This window comes from Megalopta genalis, chromosome 12 (assembly GCF_051020955.1).
Source record: "Megalopta genalis isolate 19385.01 chromosome 12, iyMegGena1_principal, whole genome shotgun sequence".
In the NCBI taxonomy this organism is placed as follows: Eukaryota; Metazoa; Arthropoda; class Insecta; order Hymenoptera; family Halictidae; genus Megalopta; species Megalopta genalis.
The window spans coordinates 9898510-9915018 of NC_135024.1; the positions used below are offsets into that span (position 1 = coordinate 9898510).

The 16509-nt window shown below is 36.2% G+C and overlaps 2 protein-coding genes across 3 annotated transcripts in view; both read left to right on the top strand.

Moving 5' to 3' along the window:
- LOC143258724 (tubulin monoglutamylase TTLL4) overlaps positions 1 to 16509 on the top strand; it is a 41038-nt gene that overhangs the window by 12735 nt on the left and 11794 nt on the right. The window lies entirely within an intron of this gene.
- Positions 14410 to 15961, top strand: LOC117219090 (enhancer of split mgamma protein). The gene has a single exon (XM_033467984.2). The coding sequence runs from the start codon at positions 14709 to 14711 to the stop codon at positions 15345 to 15347; it is 639 nt and encodes a 212-aa protein (XP_033323875.1). The 5' UTR covers positions 14410 to 14708; the 3' UTR covers positions 15348 to 15961.

The following is a 16509-nucleotide window of genomic DNA, read 5'->3' on the forward strand; positions in this document are numbered from 1 at the left end:
ACAGTGGCCGGGGAACAACACGGTGCACAGTGGTACAGTGCCGGACCAAACGACAGGACACACGACGTATCTCGTAATTGTTTATATTTAACGGGGCATTCTAGCGTGAAGTGCGTGCTTTTCTAACTTTGTCAGGGAATTTCCTGTGAAGAAACTATTGTATCTTTCGCAGTCAAATGGACGAGGTTATATTCGTACGTGTTTCGACGACGTTTCCAAATTTTTTCGAACGAAAAAAAGTTGAAATCAGTGTCGCTTTTGAAAAAGGTCGTCTCCCGGTGTCCATGATTCCGGTCATTCTGTGTGTCTGAAGTAAAAAAAAACAAACGTGAAAGTTCCTTAATTAGTATGAATTTGGCTGTAGCAGGTGCTAGAGCGAAAGAAAAAGGTCGTTAATTAAAAAAGTGACGATTACTATTGAAATTCGATTAGCGATTTTTGCATGTTTCGCTGAACTTCGGAGGCTTAAAAAATGGGAAAAAAAGTAAACATTTTTGCTTGATTCTAGTCGAGACTGTAGTTAGGCGTGTGCTGAATGCGTAATTAAAATTTTAAGTCAATTTGTCAACTAGGTTTTGAGATATCGTGCACGCCGTTCTAGAGAAAACGTAGTTTCGAAAAAATGCCTTTAAAGTTTAGTACATCGTCGCGTCCTTCAAACAACCATAACTTTGTTAATTTTACGAGTCCGCATGCAAGCTTCCGAATATGTATTTTTGAAACTATATTCTTTAATAATATGCAAAAGAAAAATGGATTTTTTCAAAAAGTTCACACTGGAATACCCTCTTCAGTATAATCTGTCGAATCGTTTAGATTATATTTATTTTTAGATTAATATTATATGTTGTAACAAGCTCTTCGGAATTGATTGTTTCGAAGAAAATTATCGAGCGCCTCTTGCAGACAGTTTAGTCATTGAAAAGCCTAATAATAGGCTTCCGGTAAATAAACCGTTAATTCATGAAGTAATGAAAGAGTAGCACATACAGTTTTAGTGGTCACCACAAATAGATGTCGAGTCAAAACGCGTGATAAAGTAGGCGAGAATTGCATGTTTCACCGCGAGATTTATGCTCGAGAGGAAATACTAACTTATTGTATAGAGAGAGGATTCTACAAATTAGATATTACTATTTCGCTCGTTTAATAATAAATATAATTGTTTAATGCACTCGCCGCGTTTACGCACTTATCCCACTGCGCCTTGCACAATTTTTATATTGCATACAGATCAATGAATGCATTGTTAAGCTACAGCCATTGAAAGCTGTAAAGTGTAAAGGTGTAAAAATGATCTGTTTTTGGTTGAAATCCGAGAAAAAATTGCGATCTCCGCGATCTTCAATTGTTTTCAACTCATAAAATTAATTTTATTTTTAAAAATACCGATTCCATAACATTTTTGGCATGCTCATGAATTATCGAAATCTACAAAATGCTTTTTTTAAATTATTGTATTTCTTCGAGTTCAGATAAAAAAATTGAGAAAAGAACGTGAGTTTTTAATCTCTTTTTTGTCACTCCAAGAAATAGCAAAATTAAGAAACAATATTTTAATCATTGTCTCGTTAACTAGTCTCTCTTTAACATCTAAAAAGAATTCAAGTCATTTGGTTATTATTAGCTATAATTTTATTGACAATTTTCAGAAGATACAAATACTCAGAGCAGATTTTGTCACGTTCTATTTTTTTAAATCTAAAGACACTGCATTAATTTATGTTCTTTATAGTTACCATGAATTCATTATTCTATTACCATCTATTTTATCTGTTCGATTTTTTATTATTTGTTTTGTTAAAAATATAAAAGCATTTGCAATTCTATTAATGTATCGTTCGTGATTATGTCATATGTAATTTTTCAAAAAATAGAATTAAGGAGAACTTTCCTCTGTCACTGAAAAAAATACTCATTGTAGAACGAAAATGGAGATGTGCTATTAAACCTTGTCAATTTATACGTGTTTCGTTGCATTTAACAAATTTTCAAATGCCATACATGCATGAAAATCCGCGGTCTATTTGTGACTATAGTCCGAGCACATTTTTTTGTTTATTGACTTAAAGCATTTGCAGTTAATTTTTCTTATGGAATTGCAAGTAAATTCGTTGATAGTGTGGATCTAGTTTTAATTATTGTGGATTATAGTATGTCTATGTGTTTGTTCTGGTTTCGTAAGATTGGTGTGCGTTAAGGCACTCCAATGAAGCTTACATTTTATTATTTTTTTTTAGTAACGCGTTGTTAATAAAAATCCACTGTGCTTTTACATATTATTCTCGACTATGCATTTGGATATCCGAAACGCGGTGATATTTAATGTTGGCAGTTCCAAAAGTAACATATTCCCACGTGAAAGCTATTCGCTAACGAATTTGGCACCGTGGGCGGCGGCAGAGGTGGTATTATTCTGTTGAAATGTGAAGTGCGTTCTAACAATAAGCATTATATGCTCGCTTCGTTGTTCTTGTTAGGGGAGCAGATAAACTATCATTTGATACCGTCTCAGATGCTTGATCTACATCCATAAACACAATTGCATAAACTCAATATTCTCTAGCACTTTTCATTTCGACTACTATGTTACTCTCTCACAAGTATCTAACGCTATTTATTGAGTGTTCGACATTATTGTTCATGTTAAACATACTATTGCAAGATTTGGGACAGTTAAAATAATCGACATCCTGATAAATTTCAATTTGTACGATTATGTGATAATACTTCATTTATTAATCTTTTCATTTAGCTTTTATTCATCAATTTATTCGTCTTATTTTTATTCATTAATCCATTCACATTAAAATTTCATTTATTATTTCATTTTCATTTAATTTTTATTCATTATTTTACTCTCATTTCATTTTTATTTCATTTTCATTTAATTTTTATTCATTATTTTACTTTCATTTCATTTTTATTTCATTTTTATATAATTTTTATTCATTATTTTACTTTCATTTCATCTTTATTTCATTTTCATTTAATTTTTATTCATTATTTTACTTTCATTTCATTTTTATTTCATTTTTATTTCATTTTCATTTAATTTTTATTCATTATTTTACTTTCATTTCATTTTTATTTCATTTTTATTTCATTTTCACTTAATTTATATACCTTAAATAATAGCGTAACTAATAATAAAACAAGAAGCTTCTTAGTTGACTGTTCAACTTCTCGTACCTTTTTAAAATAAGTAGCACAGAAATATTCTTTGCTTCCATTTGTTAGAAATGTTATAATTTGTTTAAATGATGAAACAACATTTTTCCAAATAGTTACGCTTCTCTTCGGATCAATGAATATTCAGATTTGACAAGGAAACGTGTAATAAAATTTTGATTCCGAATACGATTAAATTACATAATTATACATATATTTAATCTAATCTAGCCGCCGACGAACCTTTCCGGTAACAGCTTTTGTCGGCAACAGTGATCTCAATCGAAACATCCTGGAGTACGTGTCACAAGTTATCATGCGCTTGCATTACAACAATGCGCGCGAGATGAAACGCGTCAACATGATTAAGTTATAGAAATTATGGAACAAACGCTTCGAAATGAAACTGTGAACAAACCCTAGAAATCAGTTTTTGAATTAATGATAGTCATTGGCGAGGAATTGTTTAACTCCTGTCGGATTAATTTTTATATTCAATCGCCATAATTTTTTCTAAAATATCCGAGAAACATTTATTACATAATTGTGAAACGTGTTAGACAATTAGCAACAAACTAATCTTTCCGACATCCTCAAAATAATTACGGTGTTTTTGACACGAAAACGAAACGAAATATTAAATTAATTTAGAACTAATATTTTAGTTAATAACAAAAACGATTTTATTGATCACTATTTCTATATTAAATAAACAAAAAAGCTATCGTAGAATGTGATATAGTACATGTGTTATAAGCGTAAAAGTTATTGACGAAGAATCTTTAAATGATTTAGAAATTGAATGTGTTGCAAAATAAGCTGTTTCATCAATATTTATCTAAATGGCACTGGAACCATAACAATTAAAACTGTATGATAGATTAGATTATAGAAAATTTTCATCGTAGGCTTCTTATCAAAACGACGAATATGTGCTTCCAATTATTGATATTAAATATTTTAGTTAAAAATGAACAGCATATTTTATATTAGGTGGGAGAAGATTTACGAAATAATTATTTATGACGGTACATAACAATTAGTATCACGCTATATAAATACATTGAGATTAAACATTTTAAATAGTATGAAATATGATTAATGTGTAACAGTATAGGTATATTTATGCATTAATTAATATAGATTTGATTAAAAAAAAAATGTATTCCTCTACTTTTGATAATTCCTGTACTTGGGCTCAGGTGTTCCATACTACAAAGGTCGACCCCACTTAATAACAATCCCATAAAACCGAAGCAATCAGTTTGTTGAAACGGAAACGGGAAAGTGAAGATACAGTCGGTGGTGAAAATATTCGGACGCCATTTAAGACGGGAATAAATTTTTCAATATTGCACCGAATGACTTGAAGCTTTTTAAAAATTTTAAAGTGCCTGGTCTACTGAACAATCGTCAAGAAACATTTGCCAAAAACTAAAATTCGTTGAAATAGCATAAAAATAAAAAATAAACTCAAATTTCTTGACTTCCTTGTGCGAGCGAATAATTGAACTCTATAAATATTGCATTTCGTAGATCTCGGTAAATTGTATTCGCGTTGAAAATTTCATCGAAATTGTTTAACGTTGTTGCGAGCTGTAAACAATTAAGTATCGCGAAAATAGCATGTTTTCGTTACTCCGTTACCGGTGTCCAAATATTTTCGTGGCCGACTGTATCTCATAGCGGCTGTACTTTTAACCTCCTTGCATCCCACAGATGTTAACCAAATTTGGCACGGCCTATATATCAACAGAAAAATTAATTTAATTGCACCAGCTATATATGGTTGAGGCGGCGGCTATCAACGCACAACAGCAATTCCTTTTCGTTTTAAGACCAGCGAGTTATCTCTGATTCTATGGCAATTTATCAAGATATAATAAAATAACTGAGTAATTTTGCTCGTTAAGGACGGAATTTCCATTCACTCATTAATTAACATTAAACGCTACATGTGCGTGCGTATTTTTATCTTGGAAGCTATTTAGCGGAAGGAATTCATTCTTTAGGCTCACTATTATTGATAATGAGTTTACTATTTTTCTGTAGTAAAATATAAATGGCAAGATACCCATGTCATTTGATGGTCAACATATTACACATGGCTGAATTTATGCTTCCATTAGCCATACCATTATAGTAATCAAAATTCATTATTCCACTTGAATGTAGGACGATGTTCTTCAAAAAGTGTGACCTTGGGAGGAAGCTTTCTTCTGTTACAATAATGATTTCCTTGAATCGAACATTTTTATTTGTAGAGATTTTCTCGTTTCAAAATAAAAACAACGGAGATATTTTTTGGATGAAAATTTTAGGCGATTTGATGCATAATAAGTATCTTCTTCATAAATTGCATCGTTCTTCGTTTAATAATTTTAGCGAGTTATTTATAATAGCTAGATTATTTGAAATTCTTTTAATCTCTCCATAGTTGCAAATTTCACCAATCTATATCTATCATAAATGTATAAAGTCCGCAATGCACTAACAAAAATATTCGAGCACCTTTTACAACGGAATAACTTTTTGAAAATTCGAACAGATTACTTGAATTTTGTCACACAATGCCAATTGCATAATGCCTAAACAATTTTGTTCAGTAATTTCAATTGGTACACATATTTTACTTATCGAAGCTTCGAAATCATTGCAATATGTTGCTAAAACAATAACAATTCATTTTCTAATAAAAAAGTATTTTTTAAATGTATTTTAATTACTTATTTATTTACTTACTTATTTGTTTAATTATTTAATATAGATCATAAATAATATAAATTGTAAATAATGATAAAAAAATATTTTCAATTTTCATCCTAGATAAAACTTCGAACAACCGATAAAAATCAGAAGTAGGAAATCCCCGGGCGTAAACGGACCAGCGAAAATTACATAATTCCATAATTAACTCCGCTATTCTTACAGATTAATTATCTAGATTATGACCAGTTCGTTATTTAGTGTTAAACAAGAAATACGTCGCTTTTGTTCACGAGCTCTAGCAAACTTGCGCAACGCTTACAATTAGTGCAACGCCAAAGCGGCAAGGTGTCCCAACGCTTATGGGCAAGGGTGCGAGGCAGCGTGCTGTCACAGGTGCTTTAACCCGAGTATTTTGGTCAACGGAATCGGTTAAAGGGGACGATTCGCGATCACGCTATTTCAATTGTTCTACATCGGGAAGAATAGAAACTGGTCCGGACGGCGACGTCGGCTTCGTCCGATCAGCCTCCGTTCGCCAACTCGTGATTCAAGCGAGCTTTGACCCGTGGGTTGCCACGGGTTAACAACGGGTTGCGATGGACTGCGGCGCACAGTGGGGTGAAATGTCAATGTTCTGTCAAAATCGAAGAACTTTTGGTAGAAATTAGATAAAGCGATGCTATCTTTCTACAATAAAGCTGAAGTGTTGAAACATAATAAATAATATAATAAATATATAAATATATATAATATAATATAATAATAATAATATAATAATATAATAATAGTATAATAATATATATAATAATAATATAATAATAATATATATAATATAATATATATATGTAATATAATTAATACTGAAATATTAATTAATTATTTAACTTGAAATATTCGAACAAAATTACGATTTATCCAACACCATGTACAATTGGACTTTTTTAAATGACGTTCGCATAGAAAAAGGAAAAGAGACCAAGTTTTCTCCAGTTATTATTATTCTTACTATTCCAGTTTACAATCAATCTTCGCTCGTAAATTAGGAAAACATATGAATTATTCACAGACCAAATCGTTCAACTCCACTTTTTGAAATATCTTAAATTTAAGTATCAAAGCACTTGGAACGATCATAACTTTTTCTATTTATAAAAATTTCTCAAATAATTCAGATTAGCGCTATTAAACAACAAAATTTTGTTGGTCGTCAAATAATAAATAATTTATTTCTGCCAACAACAATTATGCCAAGGCTCTTCTATCTCATTCATACTACATATACTTATATGAAAGCTACATCTGTATTTATGCCTTATATAATGTTTATTTCAATTTCTATTTTAAAGGGAATTTTAAAAAGCAATGCATTAGGTCTACCGGAAAGTTCTGTCCGATAGTGTCACTTCAAGTTTCAATCCATATGCACGTGTTGATTTGAGACATATATGACTATCTCTCTTTACCATTGCATTTACACACATGTACTCTCCTAAATAAACTGAAACAAAGATGTCTCATGTCATTATTAAGTGAGACGCGATCGTGAAAACATGGCTACCGATGATAATGCCAGACCACATGCTGCTTTAGCGACTCGTCAGAAAATCGCAGAGCTAGGCTGGGAAGTTCTGTCACATCCACCATACTTCCCAGAGCACCCCTAGCACCCTCCGATTATCACTTGTTTTTCTCTTTGCAAAACTTTTTATAGGAACAAAAATTCAAAACTGAAGCTGATCTCAACCAAGCACTGGTTGAGTTCTTCGCCTCTAAAAATAAATCATTTTTTAAAAATGGCATTTACAAGTTGTCATCACGCTGGCAAGAAGTCATAAGTAACGATGGAAAGTATATTCTACAATAAAAATTATATTATATGTAATATAATAATATTATATATAATTATATATATTATTATATTATATTATATTATATTATATTATATTATTATATATATTAAATATATATTCTACAATAAATATTATTAAATGTAATATTATAAAATTGTGTTATATTTCAATTCAAAAACGGACAGAACTTTTCGGTAGACCTAATATATCATTTCATCACATTTCTCCACTTTCTGTTTTATGGAGATCACTTCGACTCGTCGGGTACAAGCAGGTACTGGATTTGTACAATATATAATATAATATATATTTATATAATATATAATATAATATATATTTATATAATATATAATATAATATAATTTATATAATTAAACTTAATTTATATCTTCAAATATTTAACAAATCGAAAATAAAATCTTTCGACACACGTGTCAGCTAGCATAATCAACAATTCATACGCATTCGACGTTCTTGTTCTCCCATTTGGAACTACATTCGCCGAAGACGCTCTTTCACGCGACACTCGCCAATTAACATTTATATACCAAGTTCCCAATTATCAATAAAATAATCTCTCACGTTGCATCTGTCCCGGACCGTATGCGACCGGACACGCATAAAGATCGTTTATTTGTCGCGGCTGATTTGTAAGAACGCAATGCGAGAAACAAAATGGTATTCCATATTCGGCGAGCATCCTCTACTAATTGGACATGCGTGTATATCGCGTCCAACTTTTGACTCGGCGGAATCGCGCGGTCGCGGTCACCACCGTGCGCCGAGTGTCGTCGGGGACGTCGCGTCGCGTCGCGTCGGGAGTGGTGGCCGACACGCGCTTGCACGTGCTCCGCGTCGGTGGTATTCCAGTGAATCAACAAGTGTCGCGGGTCTAGCCGCGGCGATACGCCAGCCGACGACTCAGCCTGGATTCCAATAAACCGGTCAACCCGAGCCGCCGACTCTCGGCCGCTCCCCGCCGCGCAAAAACAATTCAAAGAAACCCGTTCCTTATCGAAAATTCGATGTCGATGCGAGTGCCTAGCGTGCTGACAAGTGCCGATGCGGCGTGCGCGTCGCCTCTGCCTTTGCTGTTGGTCAATGCCTCTCGGACGCTCCTCTCGCCGACGTTGATGATGTCGCATGACACACATCGAAACGCATTATCCTTTTTTCGAGGGGGCGGGGGGAGGGAGGGGGGCAATCCGGTTTACCATCTTCGACGAACCGATGCTTTTTTCATTTCGATCGATAGTAGCGCGCAGAGAGATTAAGTACACGAAGCTTTCTCGCGGCTCTTTCAAGGGTTATCCGGGAAATTCTGCAGTTCCCCGGTAGACTGAATCTGACAATAGTTGATCTTTTTTGCCACTCGAAGCTGTTTTAACTCTCTGGAGCACGCTGGGATTAACACTAAACCTACCGCGAGTACTAAAAACGATAAAATCGAATCTATTTAGACTTCCCATAATTTTTATTAGAATGAATACTCGGACTGTGAAATTCATTTAATAATTTCCTATGAAAATATAATATAATATAATAATAAATATAATATAATATAATATAATATAATATAATATAATATAATATAATATAATATAATATAATATAATATAATATATAATAATAAATATAATATAATATAATATAATATAATATAATATAAAATATAATATAATTTCAACAATTTTAAAATACAAAATGTAAAACATCGATCATTCTGACCGGCTTGGTAGGTTTAGCGTTGAAAATGTCCCATCTTTTTGACGCACGGTAATTTTTAAACCCACCTCAAAATATTACAATAGCTGCATGCGCATTCGTGAACAAATGTGGCACGGCGGGTCTATTTGAGTCCCACGCTATAACAACAAATTGCATTGAATTATTATTATTTTCTTATGTTTTTATATTATGCAATTCCTTTGTTAACACTAGATTTACGGAACCCGTCAACAAGATGACGGGTCATTAATTTTTTAATTCACGATTATTCATATCGTAAAGATTCATTTATAAGGTATTTATTCAATTTATACGTTATTTGTGGCAAATGTTACAATAACACTTGTTAAAAATCAGAATAAATGTCTTATTACTTTTATAAACTAATATAAAACAGCTGTTTTGTTTGTGCTGCGTAAATCTAGTGTTAATAAAAATATAGCAATATTTTATTTCCTGAGATCTTGTGCCCTAAAGAGTTAACTCGAAATCTAAAATAGTTTTCCTGACATAGCATTATCCATTTCAAATAATTTACAGCATCTTATACGCACGACATTGAATTTCATGGCTCAAGCGACGGTCACACTTCCCGCGATTTTTTAAATGTAAACAAATTCGGTCATGCTAAAATTAGTTTGGAACGTGATACGACAATTTTCCCTGTTCGAGTGCAAAGGGTTGAGTTTATAAATTTAGTTTTATTACTACTATTTTAGTTATTACTACTATTAGTTTGTAAATTTTATTTTAGTTTATAAAAATAACAATTGGACATTTATTCTGATTTTTAACGAATGTCATTACAATATTTGCCGCAAGCAACACATGTATCGACTAAGTAACTCATAATAACATTTGTCTCATTTCGATTCATGGAAATAGTTGAATACAATTGAATCTGAATAATTGAAAATCAAGAAAGTAGTAACTCGTCATTTCGACGGGTTCAAACACTGTGCAAACACGGTACAAACTTGGTTCTAAATTGACGAATAAACGAAGAAGCTCTTATCAGAAAGGAATTTTCAGTTTATTCGAGTAACTTACGTGACACGTTCATAATGTTGTCAGTTCGTTCTGTCGTGTACATGGCTTTACAGCGGTGTGAATAATTATAGACTCGAAGTAACTTTTACATTTTCAGCGATATTTAAAGAAAAACTTAACAAAACATCATATTTCTATAATTCTATATTAGGAATAATAGCAAATAGAGATATAAATAGTGGTTTATATTAATAATTATGGTGGTTTATAATAATAGTGGTTTCTGTTTTTCTTTAAATATCAGCGAAAACATGAAAGTTGGTTCCACATTATTTATTGTAAAATTAGTACAGCTATGGAACTTCTTTGACAAGTAACGATGAACTTCTTCGTGCAGTTATGGCAAAATTGGGTACAAAATGCAATATAAAATACTAAAAAAATTCAAAAAGCCTTGAAAAGTATCATTGAATTATTTTTAATCTATTAAAACTATTGCACGAAGAATGAACTTGCTATTTAGTTTCTATTTGTCGCGATCGATGCAGATAATTTTGCATAAAAATCCGCAGTTATTACAAAGCAACGCGCATCAGTTTCAGAACTCTGTAGGCTCACTGTTAAGAAAAGAAATTTGAAGAAGCTGAAATTACCGTACCGAGAATTGAAGAAGTCCGTTTTTCAGATTGGCGACAGACGCGCCGAAGATCGCATCGCGCTATAAAACTCGCACTCCGTTAATTGCGCGTGGCGAGGACATCGCTTCGGAGCATTCCGAAAGTCGTTTGAAAAGCGTGAAAATGTGCGAGAATTGAACCGAATTGATCGAATACAGCGGAAAATTCGGATCGCCGACGGTCGGATTATATGCGAAACCCGGCTTCGTCTGGATGAAAACGTGCCCAGCAATTAAAAAAGCTTGTTCAACTCCGGGAGTTTTATGGGCCGAATGCAGCGCCGGAGAAGCGCATTTGGGAGTAGTAAACGTGTCCTGATGGATTCGAATTCGTCTTTAATTGACCGGTGACGAAACCGTTTTTGTGAAAGTTGCAAAACACGAACGGTACTTTAATTCCATCCGAGACGAACGTCATGTTGCCAATGTAAACCCGTGACGGTTCATTAAACGCCGCGCACGTGTATCGGACGATCGTGCGAATGTTTTTCGGCGGACGACGATGGCGCGCGTCGTTTCGCCTACGACGCGCGTTAAACGAAATATAATGCAACTCGGCACGTCAAACAAGTATAAACGCAGCGGCTTCTGCTTGTACTTCACTTGGACACCGACCGGTACGACTCCCACGCGATGCGTGCGAGGAGCATGCTGCACGCGTTTTCAAGCCGAGCATGAGGAACACATTTTTTCGCAAGGTTTCCTCCATAAATATGAAACCACCGATGTTTTATTCATCGGCGCAAATCTCGAAGCAGCGACGCTCGACATTACAGCTTAAAATGTTTTCAATCGGCGACTTCAATGACGACTACACGGGAATACACGTTCGTCATATTCTCTGATGTCGGCTGGAATGCTTCTTATTCTCTGAAAATATCTGCTGTATTTTCCGATGATTCTCCGATTTTTTAAACGACGAAATTCGCGCGGTCTGGATAAATATGCGGTGACGTGAACAATTATAGACTCGAAGTAACTTTTACACTTTTAATAATGTTTAAGGAAAAAATTTCATATTTCTATACTTCTATATTAAAGATGATAGACAATAAATACAAATATAGTTTTTCTTTTTCTTTTTTTTTTATCTAATTTGACTTTGAGTTTATAATTATTTGCAGCACTGTGGGTGGCCTTCTTTAGTTGAGAGAGCCTGTGAGAAGAAAAAAACCTGTTAGAAAATTCTTAACTGTTGATCTTCGATTTAAAAAGAATTATTGAGAAACTGCCGGTAGATGCAGTGTTAGTCCCTTAAGTGATCTGCGAAATTAAAAAATCTAGGCTAAAATTGCCTATCGTTCTTTTCTGATATTAAATGGTTCGCAACGTAACGTAGTTCGTCATAAAAAGTAAAGAAATAGATCAAATAAAATAATAAACAATAATAAACAATATAAAGTAATAAAAAATAATAATACAAATAATAAACAATAATACAAATAATAAAAATAATAAACAAAATATTTGATTTGGATTTGAATTTAAATTTTTATTGAATGTTATTGAGCAGAATGCGTGCGTTACGCGAGCCCGTGACTATCATATGCTAGTCACTGTAACGTAGAATGTTGCCATTCATTCATGACGAGTATATTCGTCAAAACAGCTAACTGGTAATTTGATATTCTTTATTATATTATATACTTTACAAGAGTTGCATTTAAACAGAATATGTAAAAGGTTATTATATATATATATTATATATATTATATATATTATATTATATAATAATATATAGTATATTATATGTATATAATATACCAACGGTGTAATTACAGCAACTTATGTACTTTTCAAAGAGATTGCTATAGCTGATTGGTTAAAGGGTCCAAATCTGTCACGTCATCAAAAGGAAAACCGAAAAAATACCGGCATTTATTCCAATTTGAGAAACATAATTTCGTCATTCATGCATTTTGATAACTTAACAATTTCGATATGTATCAGTTTCGGTGCAGTCTCGACCCTTTGCACTCGAGTAGATAACTCTGAAACACCACTGAACATTGTTACATTCTAAACTAACTTTTACATTTTATATTTAACAAACTGTTAAAAGTACAAGTCTAGCCACGATCTCACAAGACTCAATTTCATCTGCATAAAATGCAATAAATATACATCCACCATGCAAATACCGTAGTTCGGAAAAACAATTTTGGATTTATTGTTGAAATGTTTCCGAGTGGAATCAGTAATTTCCATTTGGTACGACCGTGTTTATTTGACACGTTTGAAATTGAACGCGTACGACTATAGAGAAGACTTCTCTATTATCTGACAATTTCTCGAATACAGAGAAATTTAATTACGTGAAAATTCTTCGGAAAATAGTGTAGCAATTTTCAGCGTCGCCTCGAAGTCGTCACTCGATTGCAAAGCGTTAAAATAGTTCAACGCCGGTATAAAAAAATCCTACCTCGATCTCGAGTCCCTGAATAGAAACAGCGCGTGGCTTGGCTGGCTAGTGCGAACCAGCTTGACTAGCCTGAATGAAAACAATGTTCCCGCGAGCATATTTCACCGCGATGTAGTAGCAGCGCGAGTCGCGGTGGTATCGTGGATGTCGGCGACGAGCGTGCCGCGCGACGAAAGAGCAAAAGAGAAACGGCGGGAAAACCGAGAAGAAGGACAAACGGAAGAGTGGAGCGCGTGAGGATCGAAGAGGATCGCGCGGGTCGTCCTCGTGCTGGTCGCGCGACATGGCGTGTGCTCGCCGCTTCTTTTTTCCCTCGGTTCGCTCGGGGCTAGAACCACGAGCTGCAGCGCGAGGAGAGAGAAAGAGAAAGAGAGAAAGAAAGAGAGAGAGAGATAGTGAGAGAAAGAGGAGAGGGACTTCGGAGAGGGAGGAAAGGGGAGCAGGGCAGGACAAGGAATAGTAGGAGAAGCAGAAGCAAAAGCAGCAACAGCGGCGGTATCGAGATCCCCATTCTCCACGAGGCAGAGAGCATGCAGGTGTGCACGAAAAGGTCCTCTCCCGCGCTGGCACCACCGAAGGGGCCCCCTGCGCCAGTCGAGTGAGCACACACAAACACAGAGAGACGCGTGGAGCATGGAGGGAACCTGTGCCGGGCCCAACAGGCCCCCGATCTGTGGGAACTGTTCGGCCCGCGAGCTTCCCACGATACGCTCCGGCTGCTGGCTGGCTGTGCACGGGCTGCAGGGTTCACTCGTGCGTCGTGCGTCTCCCCCTTCCCGCCCCGCAGCGGCCTACACCCTTCTCTCCGTTCCGTGTAGAGTCCCCGGAGTCATCAGCAGCGTGGTGGGGACACGGTGGAAGGGTATAAGTACCGCGTCAGTCCCCTCCAAAGACTCAGAACCGTCGTAAACACGGTAGCGAACGCACTCTCGGCACTCCGAGAAGACGTCCTATAAGCCTTGCGAACCACCCACGCCTTAAACACGCACATTATTCCGGTCATATACGAGAGAGTTCGAGCCTCTCTTTACCGTTTTCGAACGAGCACACCCCCATCGATACACGGTTCGATCAGATCCGCTCGTTGCGAGCCCTAGTTGTGTCAAGTGACCAGTTCCGTCGAGTGACCGTAGAAGAGACGTTTGTTATCACCGCCTGAACGATGGCGCCGCACACCAGTTACACGCCGGTCGGCGGTATGGAGTACGAGGAGCCAGTGTCCAGGACTTACCAGTACAGAAAGGTGATGAAGCCGATGCTGGAGAGGAAGAGGCGGGCGAGGATCAATCGATGCCTCGACGAGCTGAAGGACCTGATGGTGACGGCGCTTCAGGCCGAGGGCGAGAACGTCGCCAAATTGGAGAAGGCCGACATCCTCGAGCTGACCGTCCGTCATCTTCACACGCTCCGCGCTGCCAGAAGGCTCACCCTCACCCCGGAGAACAGCTACGCGGACAGATTCCGGGAAGGATTTACCCAGTGCGCCCAGGAAGTCTCCTCGTTCCTGTCCACACCCGTCGCCGCCGCGGTTCATCCCGCTGCCGGCGCACAGTTGATGAGACACCTCGGCGGCTGTCTACGACGACTCGAGGGTCCCGCCACGAACTCCGTCGGCAGCACGAATACCGCCTCCACCCCTGTCAACGCTGTCAGCAAACCTTCCGCCGCTGCCAGTCCGGCCACCAACGTCATGGTCAACGTGCCGCAGAACGTTTACACGCCGCCGCAGAGTCCTGTCAGCGTGGCCAGCTCCTCCGGCGACTCCTCGGAGTCCTCCAACGCCGTATGGAGACCCTGGTGATCGAGAACCAGCGAGATTTCATTGCTGCTGCTGTTGCTGCTGCTGTTGCTGTTGCTGTTGCTGCTACTACTATTACTATTAGCACCCTTCGAATGTACTGTTCCTTCCTGGTGAAGAAGCTCTCATCGTCGATGCAGAAGCGAGCTGCGAATAGGAGGGAAAACGACGAATCATTTGTCTTCCATACGTCGAATATTGTTGAGCCTCGCGCCGTCGGGGTATATTATCTATTAACTTTTAAAGAGATACGATTTTTGTAAGCTGTATTGTTATGGCACCGTCGAACTGTTTTTTTTTCTCTCTTGTCTCTCTCTATATATATGTATCTCTCTCTATCTCTCTCTCTCTCTTTCTTTTTCTACTCACTGTATATAGGTGATAAAGCTTTAAGTGATGTCTGTGATAGGGTTCAATTTTGTACCTGAAATAATTATTTTCTCATAATGTAGAAGGATTATTATTATATAAATTTTAATTTGTTATGTTTAAGATTCATTTTTAAACACTTTGCGTACGCGACACGATGCTAGGCGTGTTCCCTCTTTTTTTTTTATTTTTGTTAAAATCGATTGCACGCCACGCGATACTGGAATAAACAGATTGTTTTAACCATACTTTTGTCGAATTGTCGTTCTTCGATCGCACCCTTCCACCTCGATCCTTTCCCGTTGTTTACGTTCCTACCGATTGTTTACACTCTTAACTGTTGTTTACACTTTTATCCACCGTTTACACCGTTGCCTATTGTTTACATTCTTATTTGGTGTTTACACTCTTACTTATTGTTTACACTTTTACTTACTGTTTACACTCTTACTTATTGTTTACGCTGTCACATATTGTTTACGCTCTCGCTTATTGTTTACACTTTTACTTATTGTTTACACTCTTACCCATTGCTTACATTCCTACCTTGAAACTTCTAATTGGGAAATATCGTACGATATTTCAAGATCATTCAAAATTAGGATCCTCGTTCTTACTAGAAACTCGTGTCTTTCAATGACACCGTCGGGCAACAGGTGTTCGTATCGACCTGTTGAATGCAGGTCTGTCACCTACTGTTCCACTGTCATCATTAGACTGCGTGCAAAATATAAATTGTCTGCAACAATTGAAAGATTCAGGAGCATAACAGACATTTATCTTGCTTTATAATCAC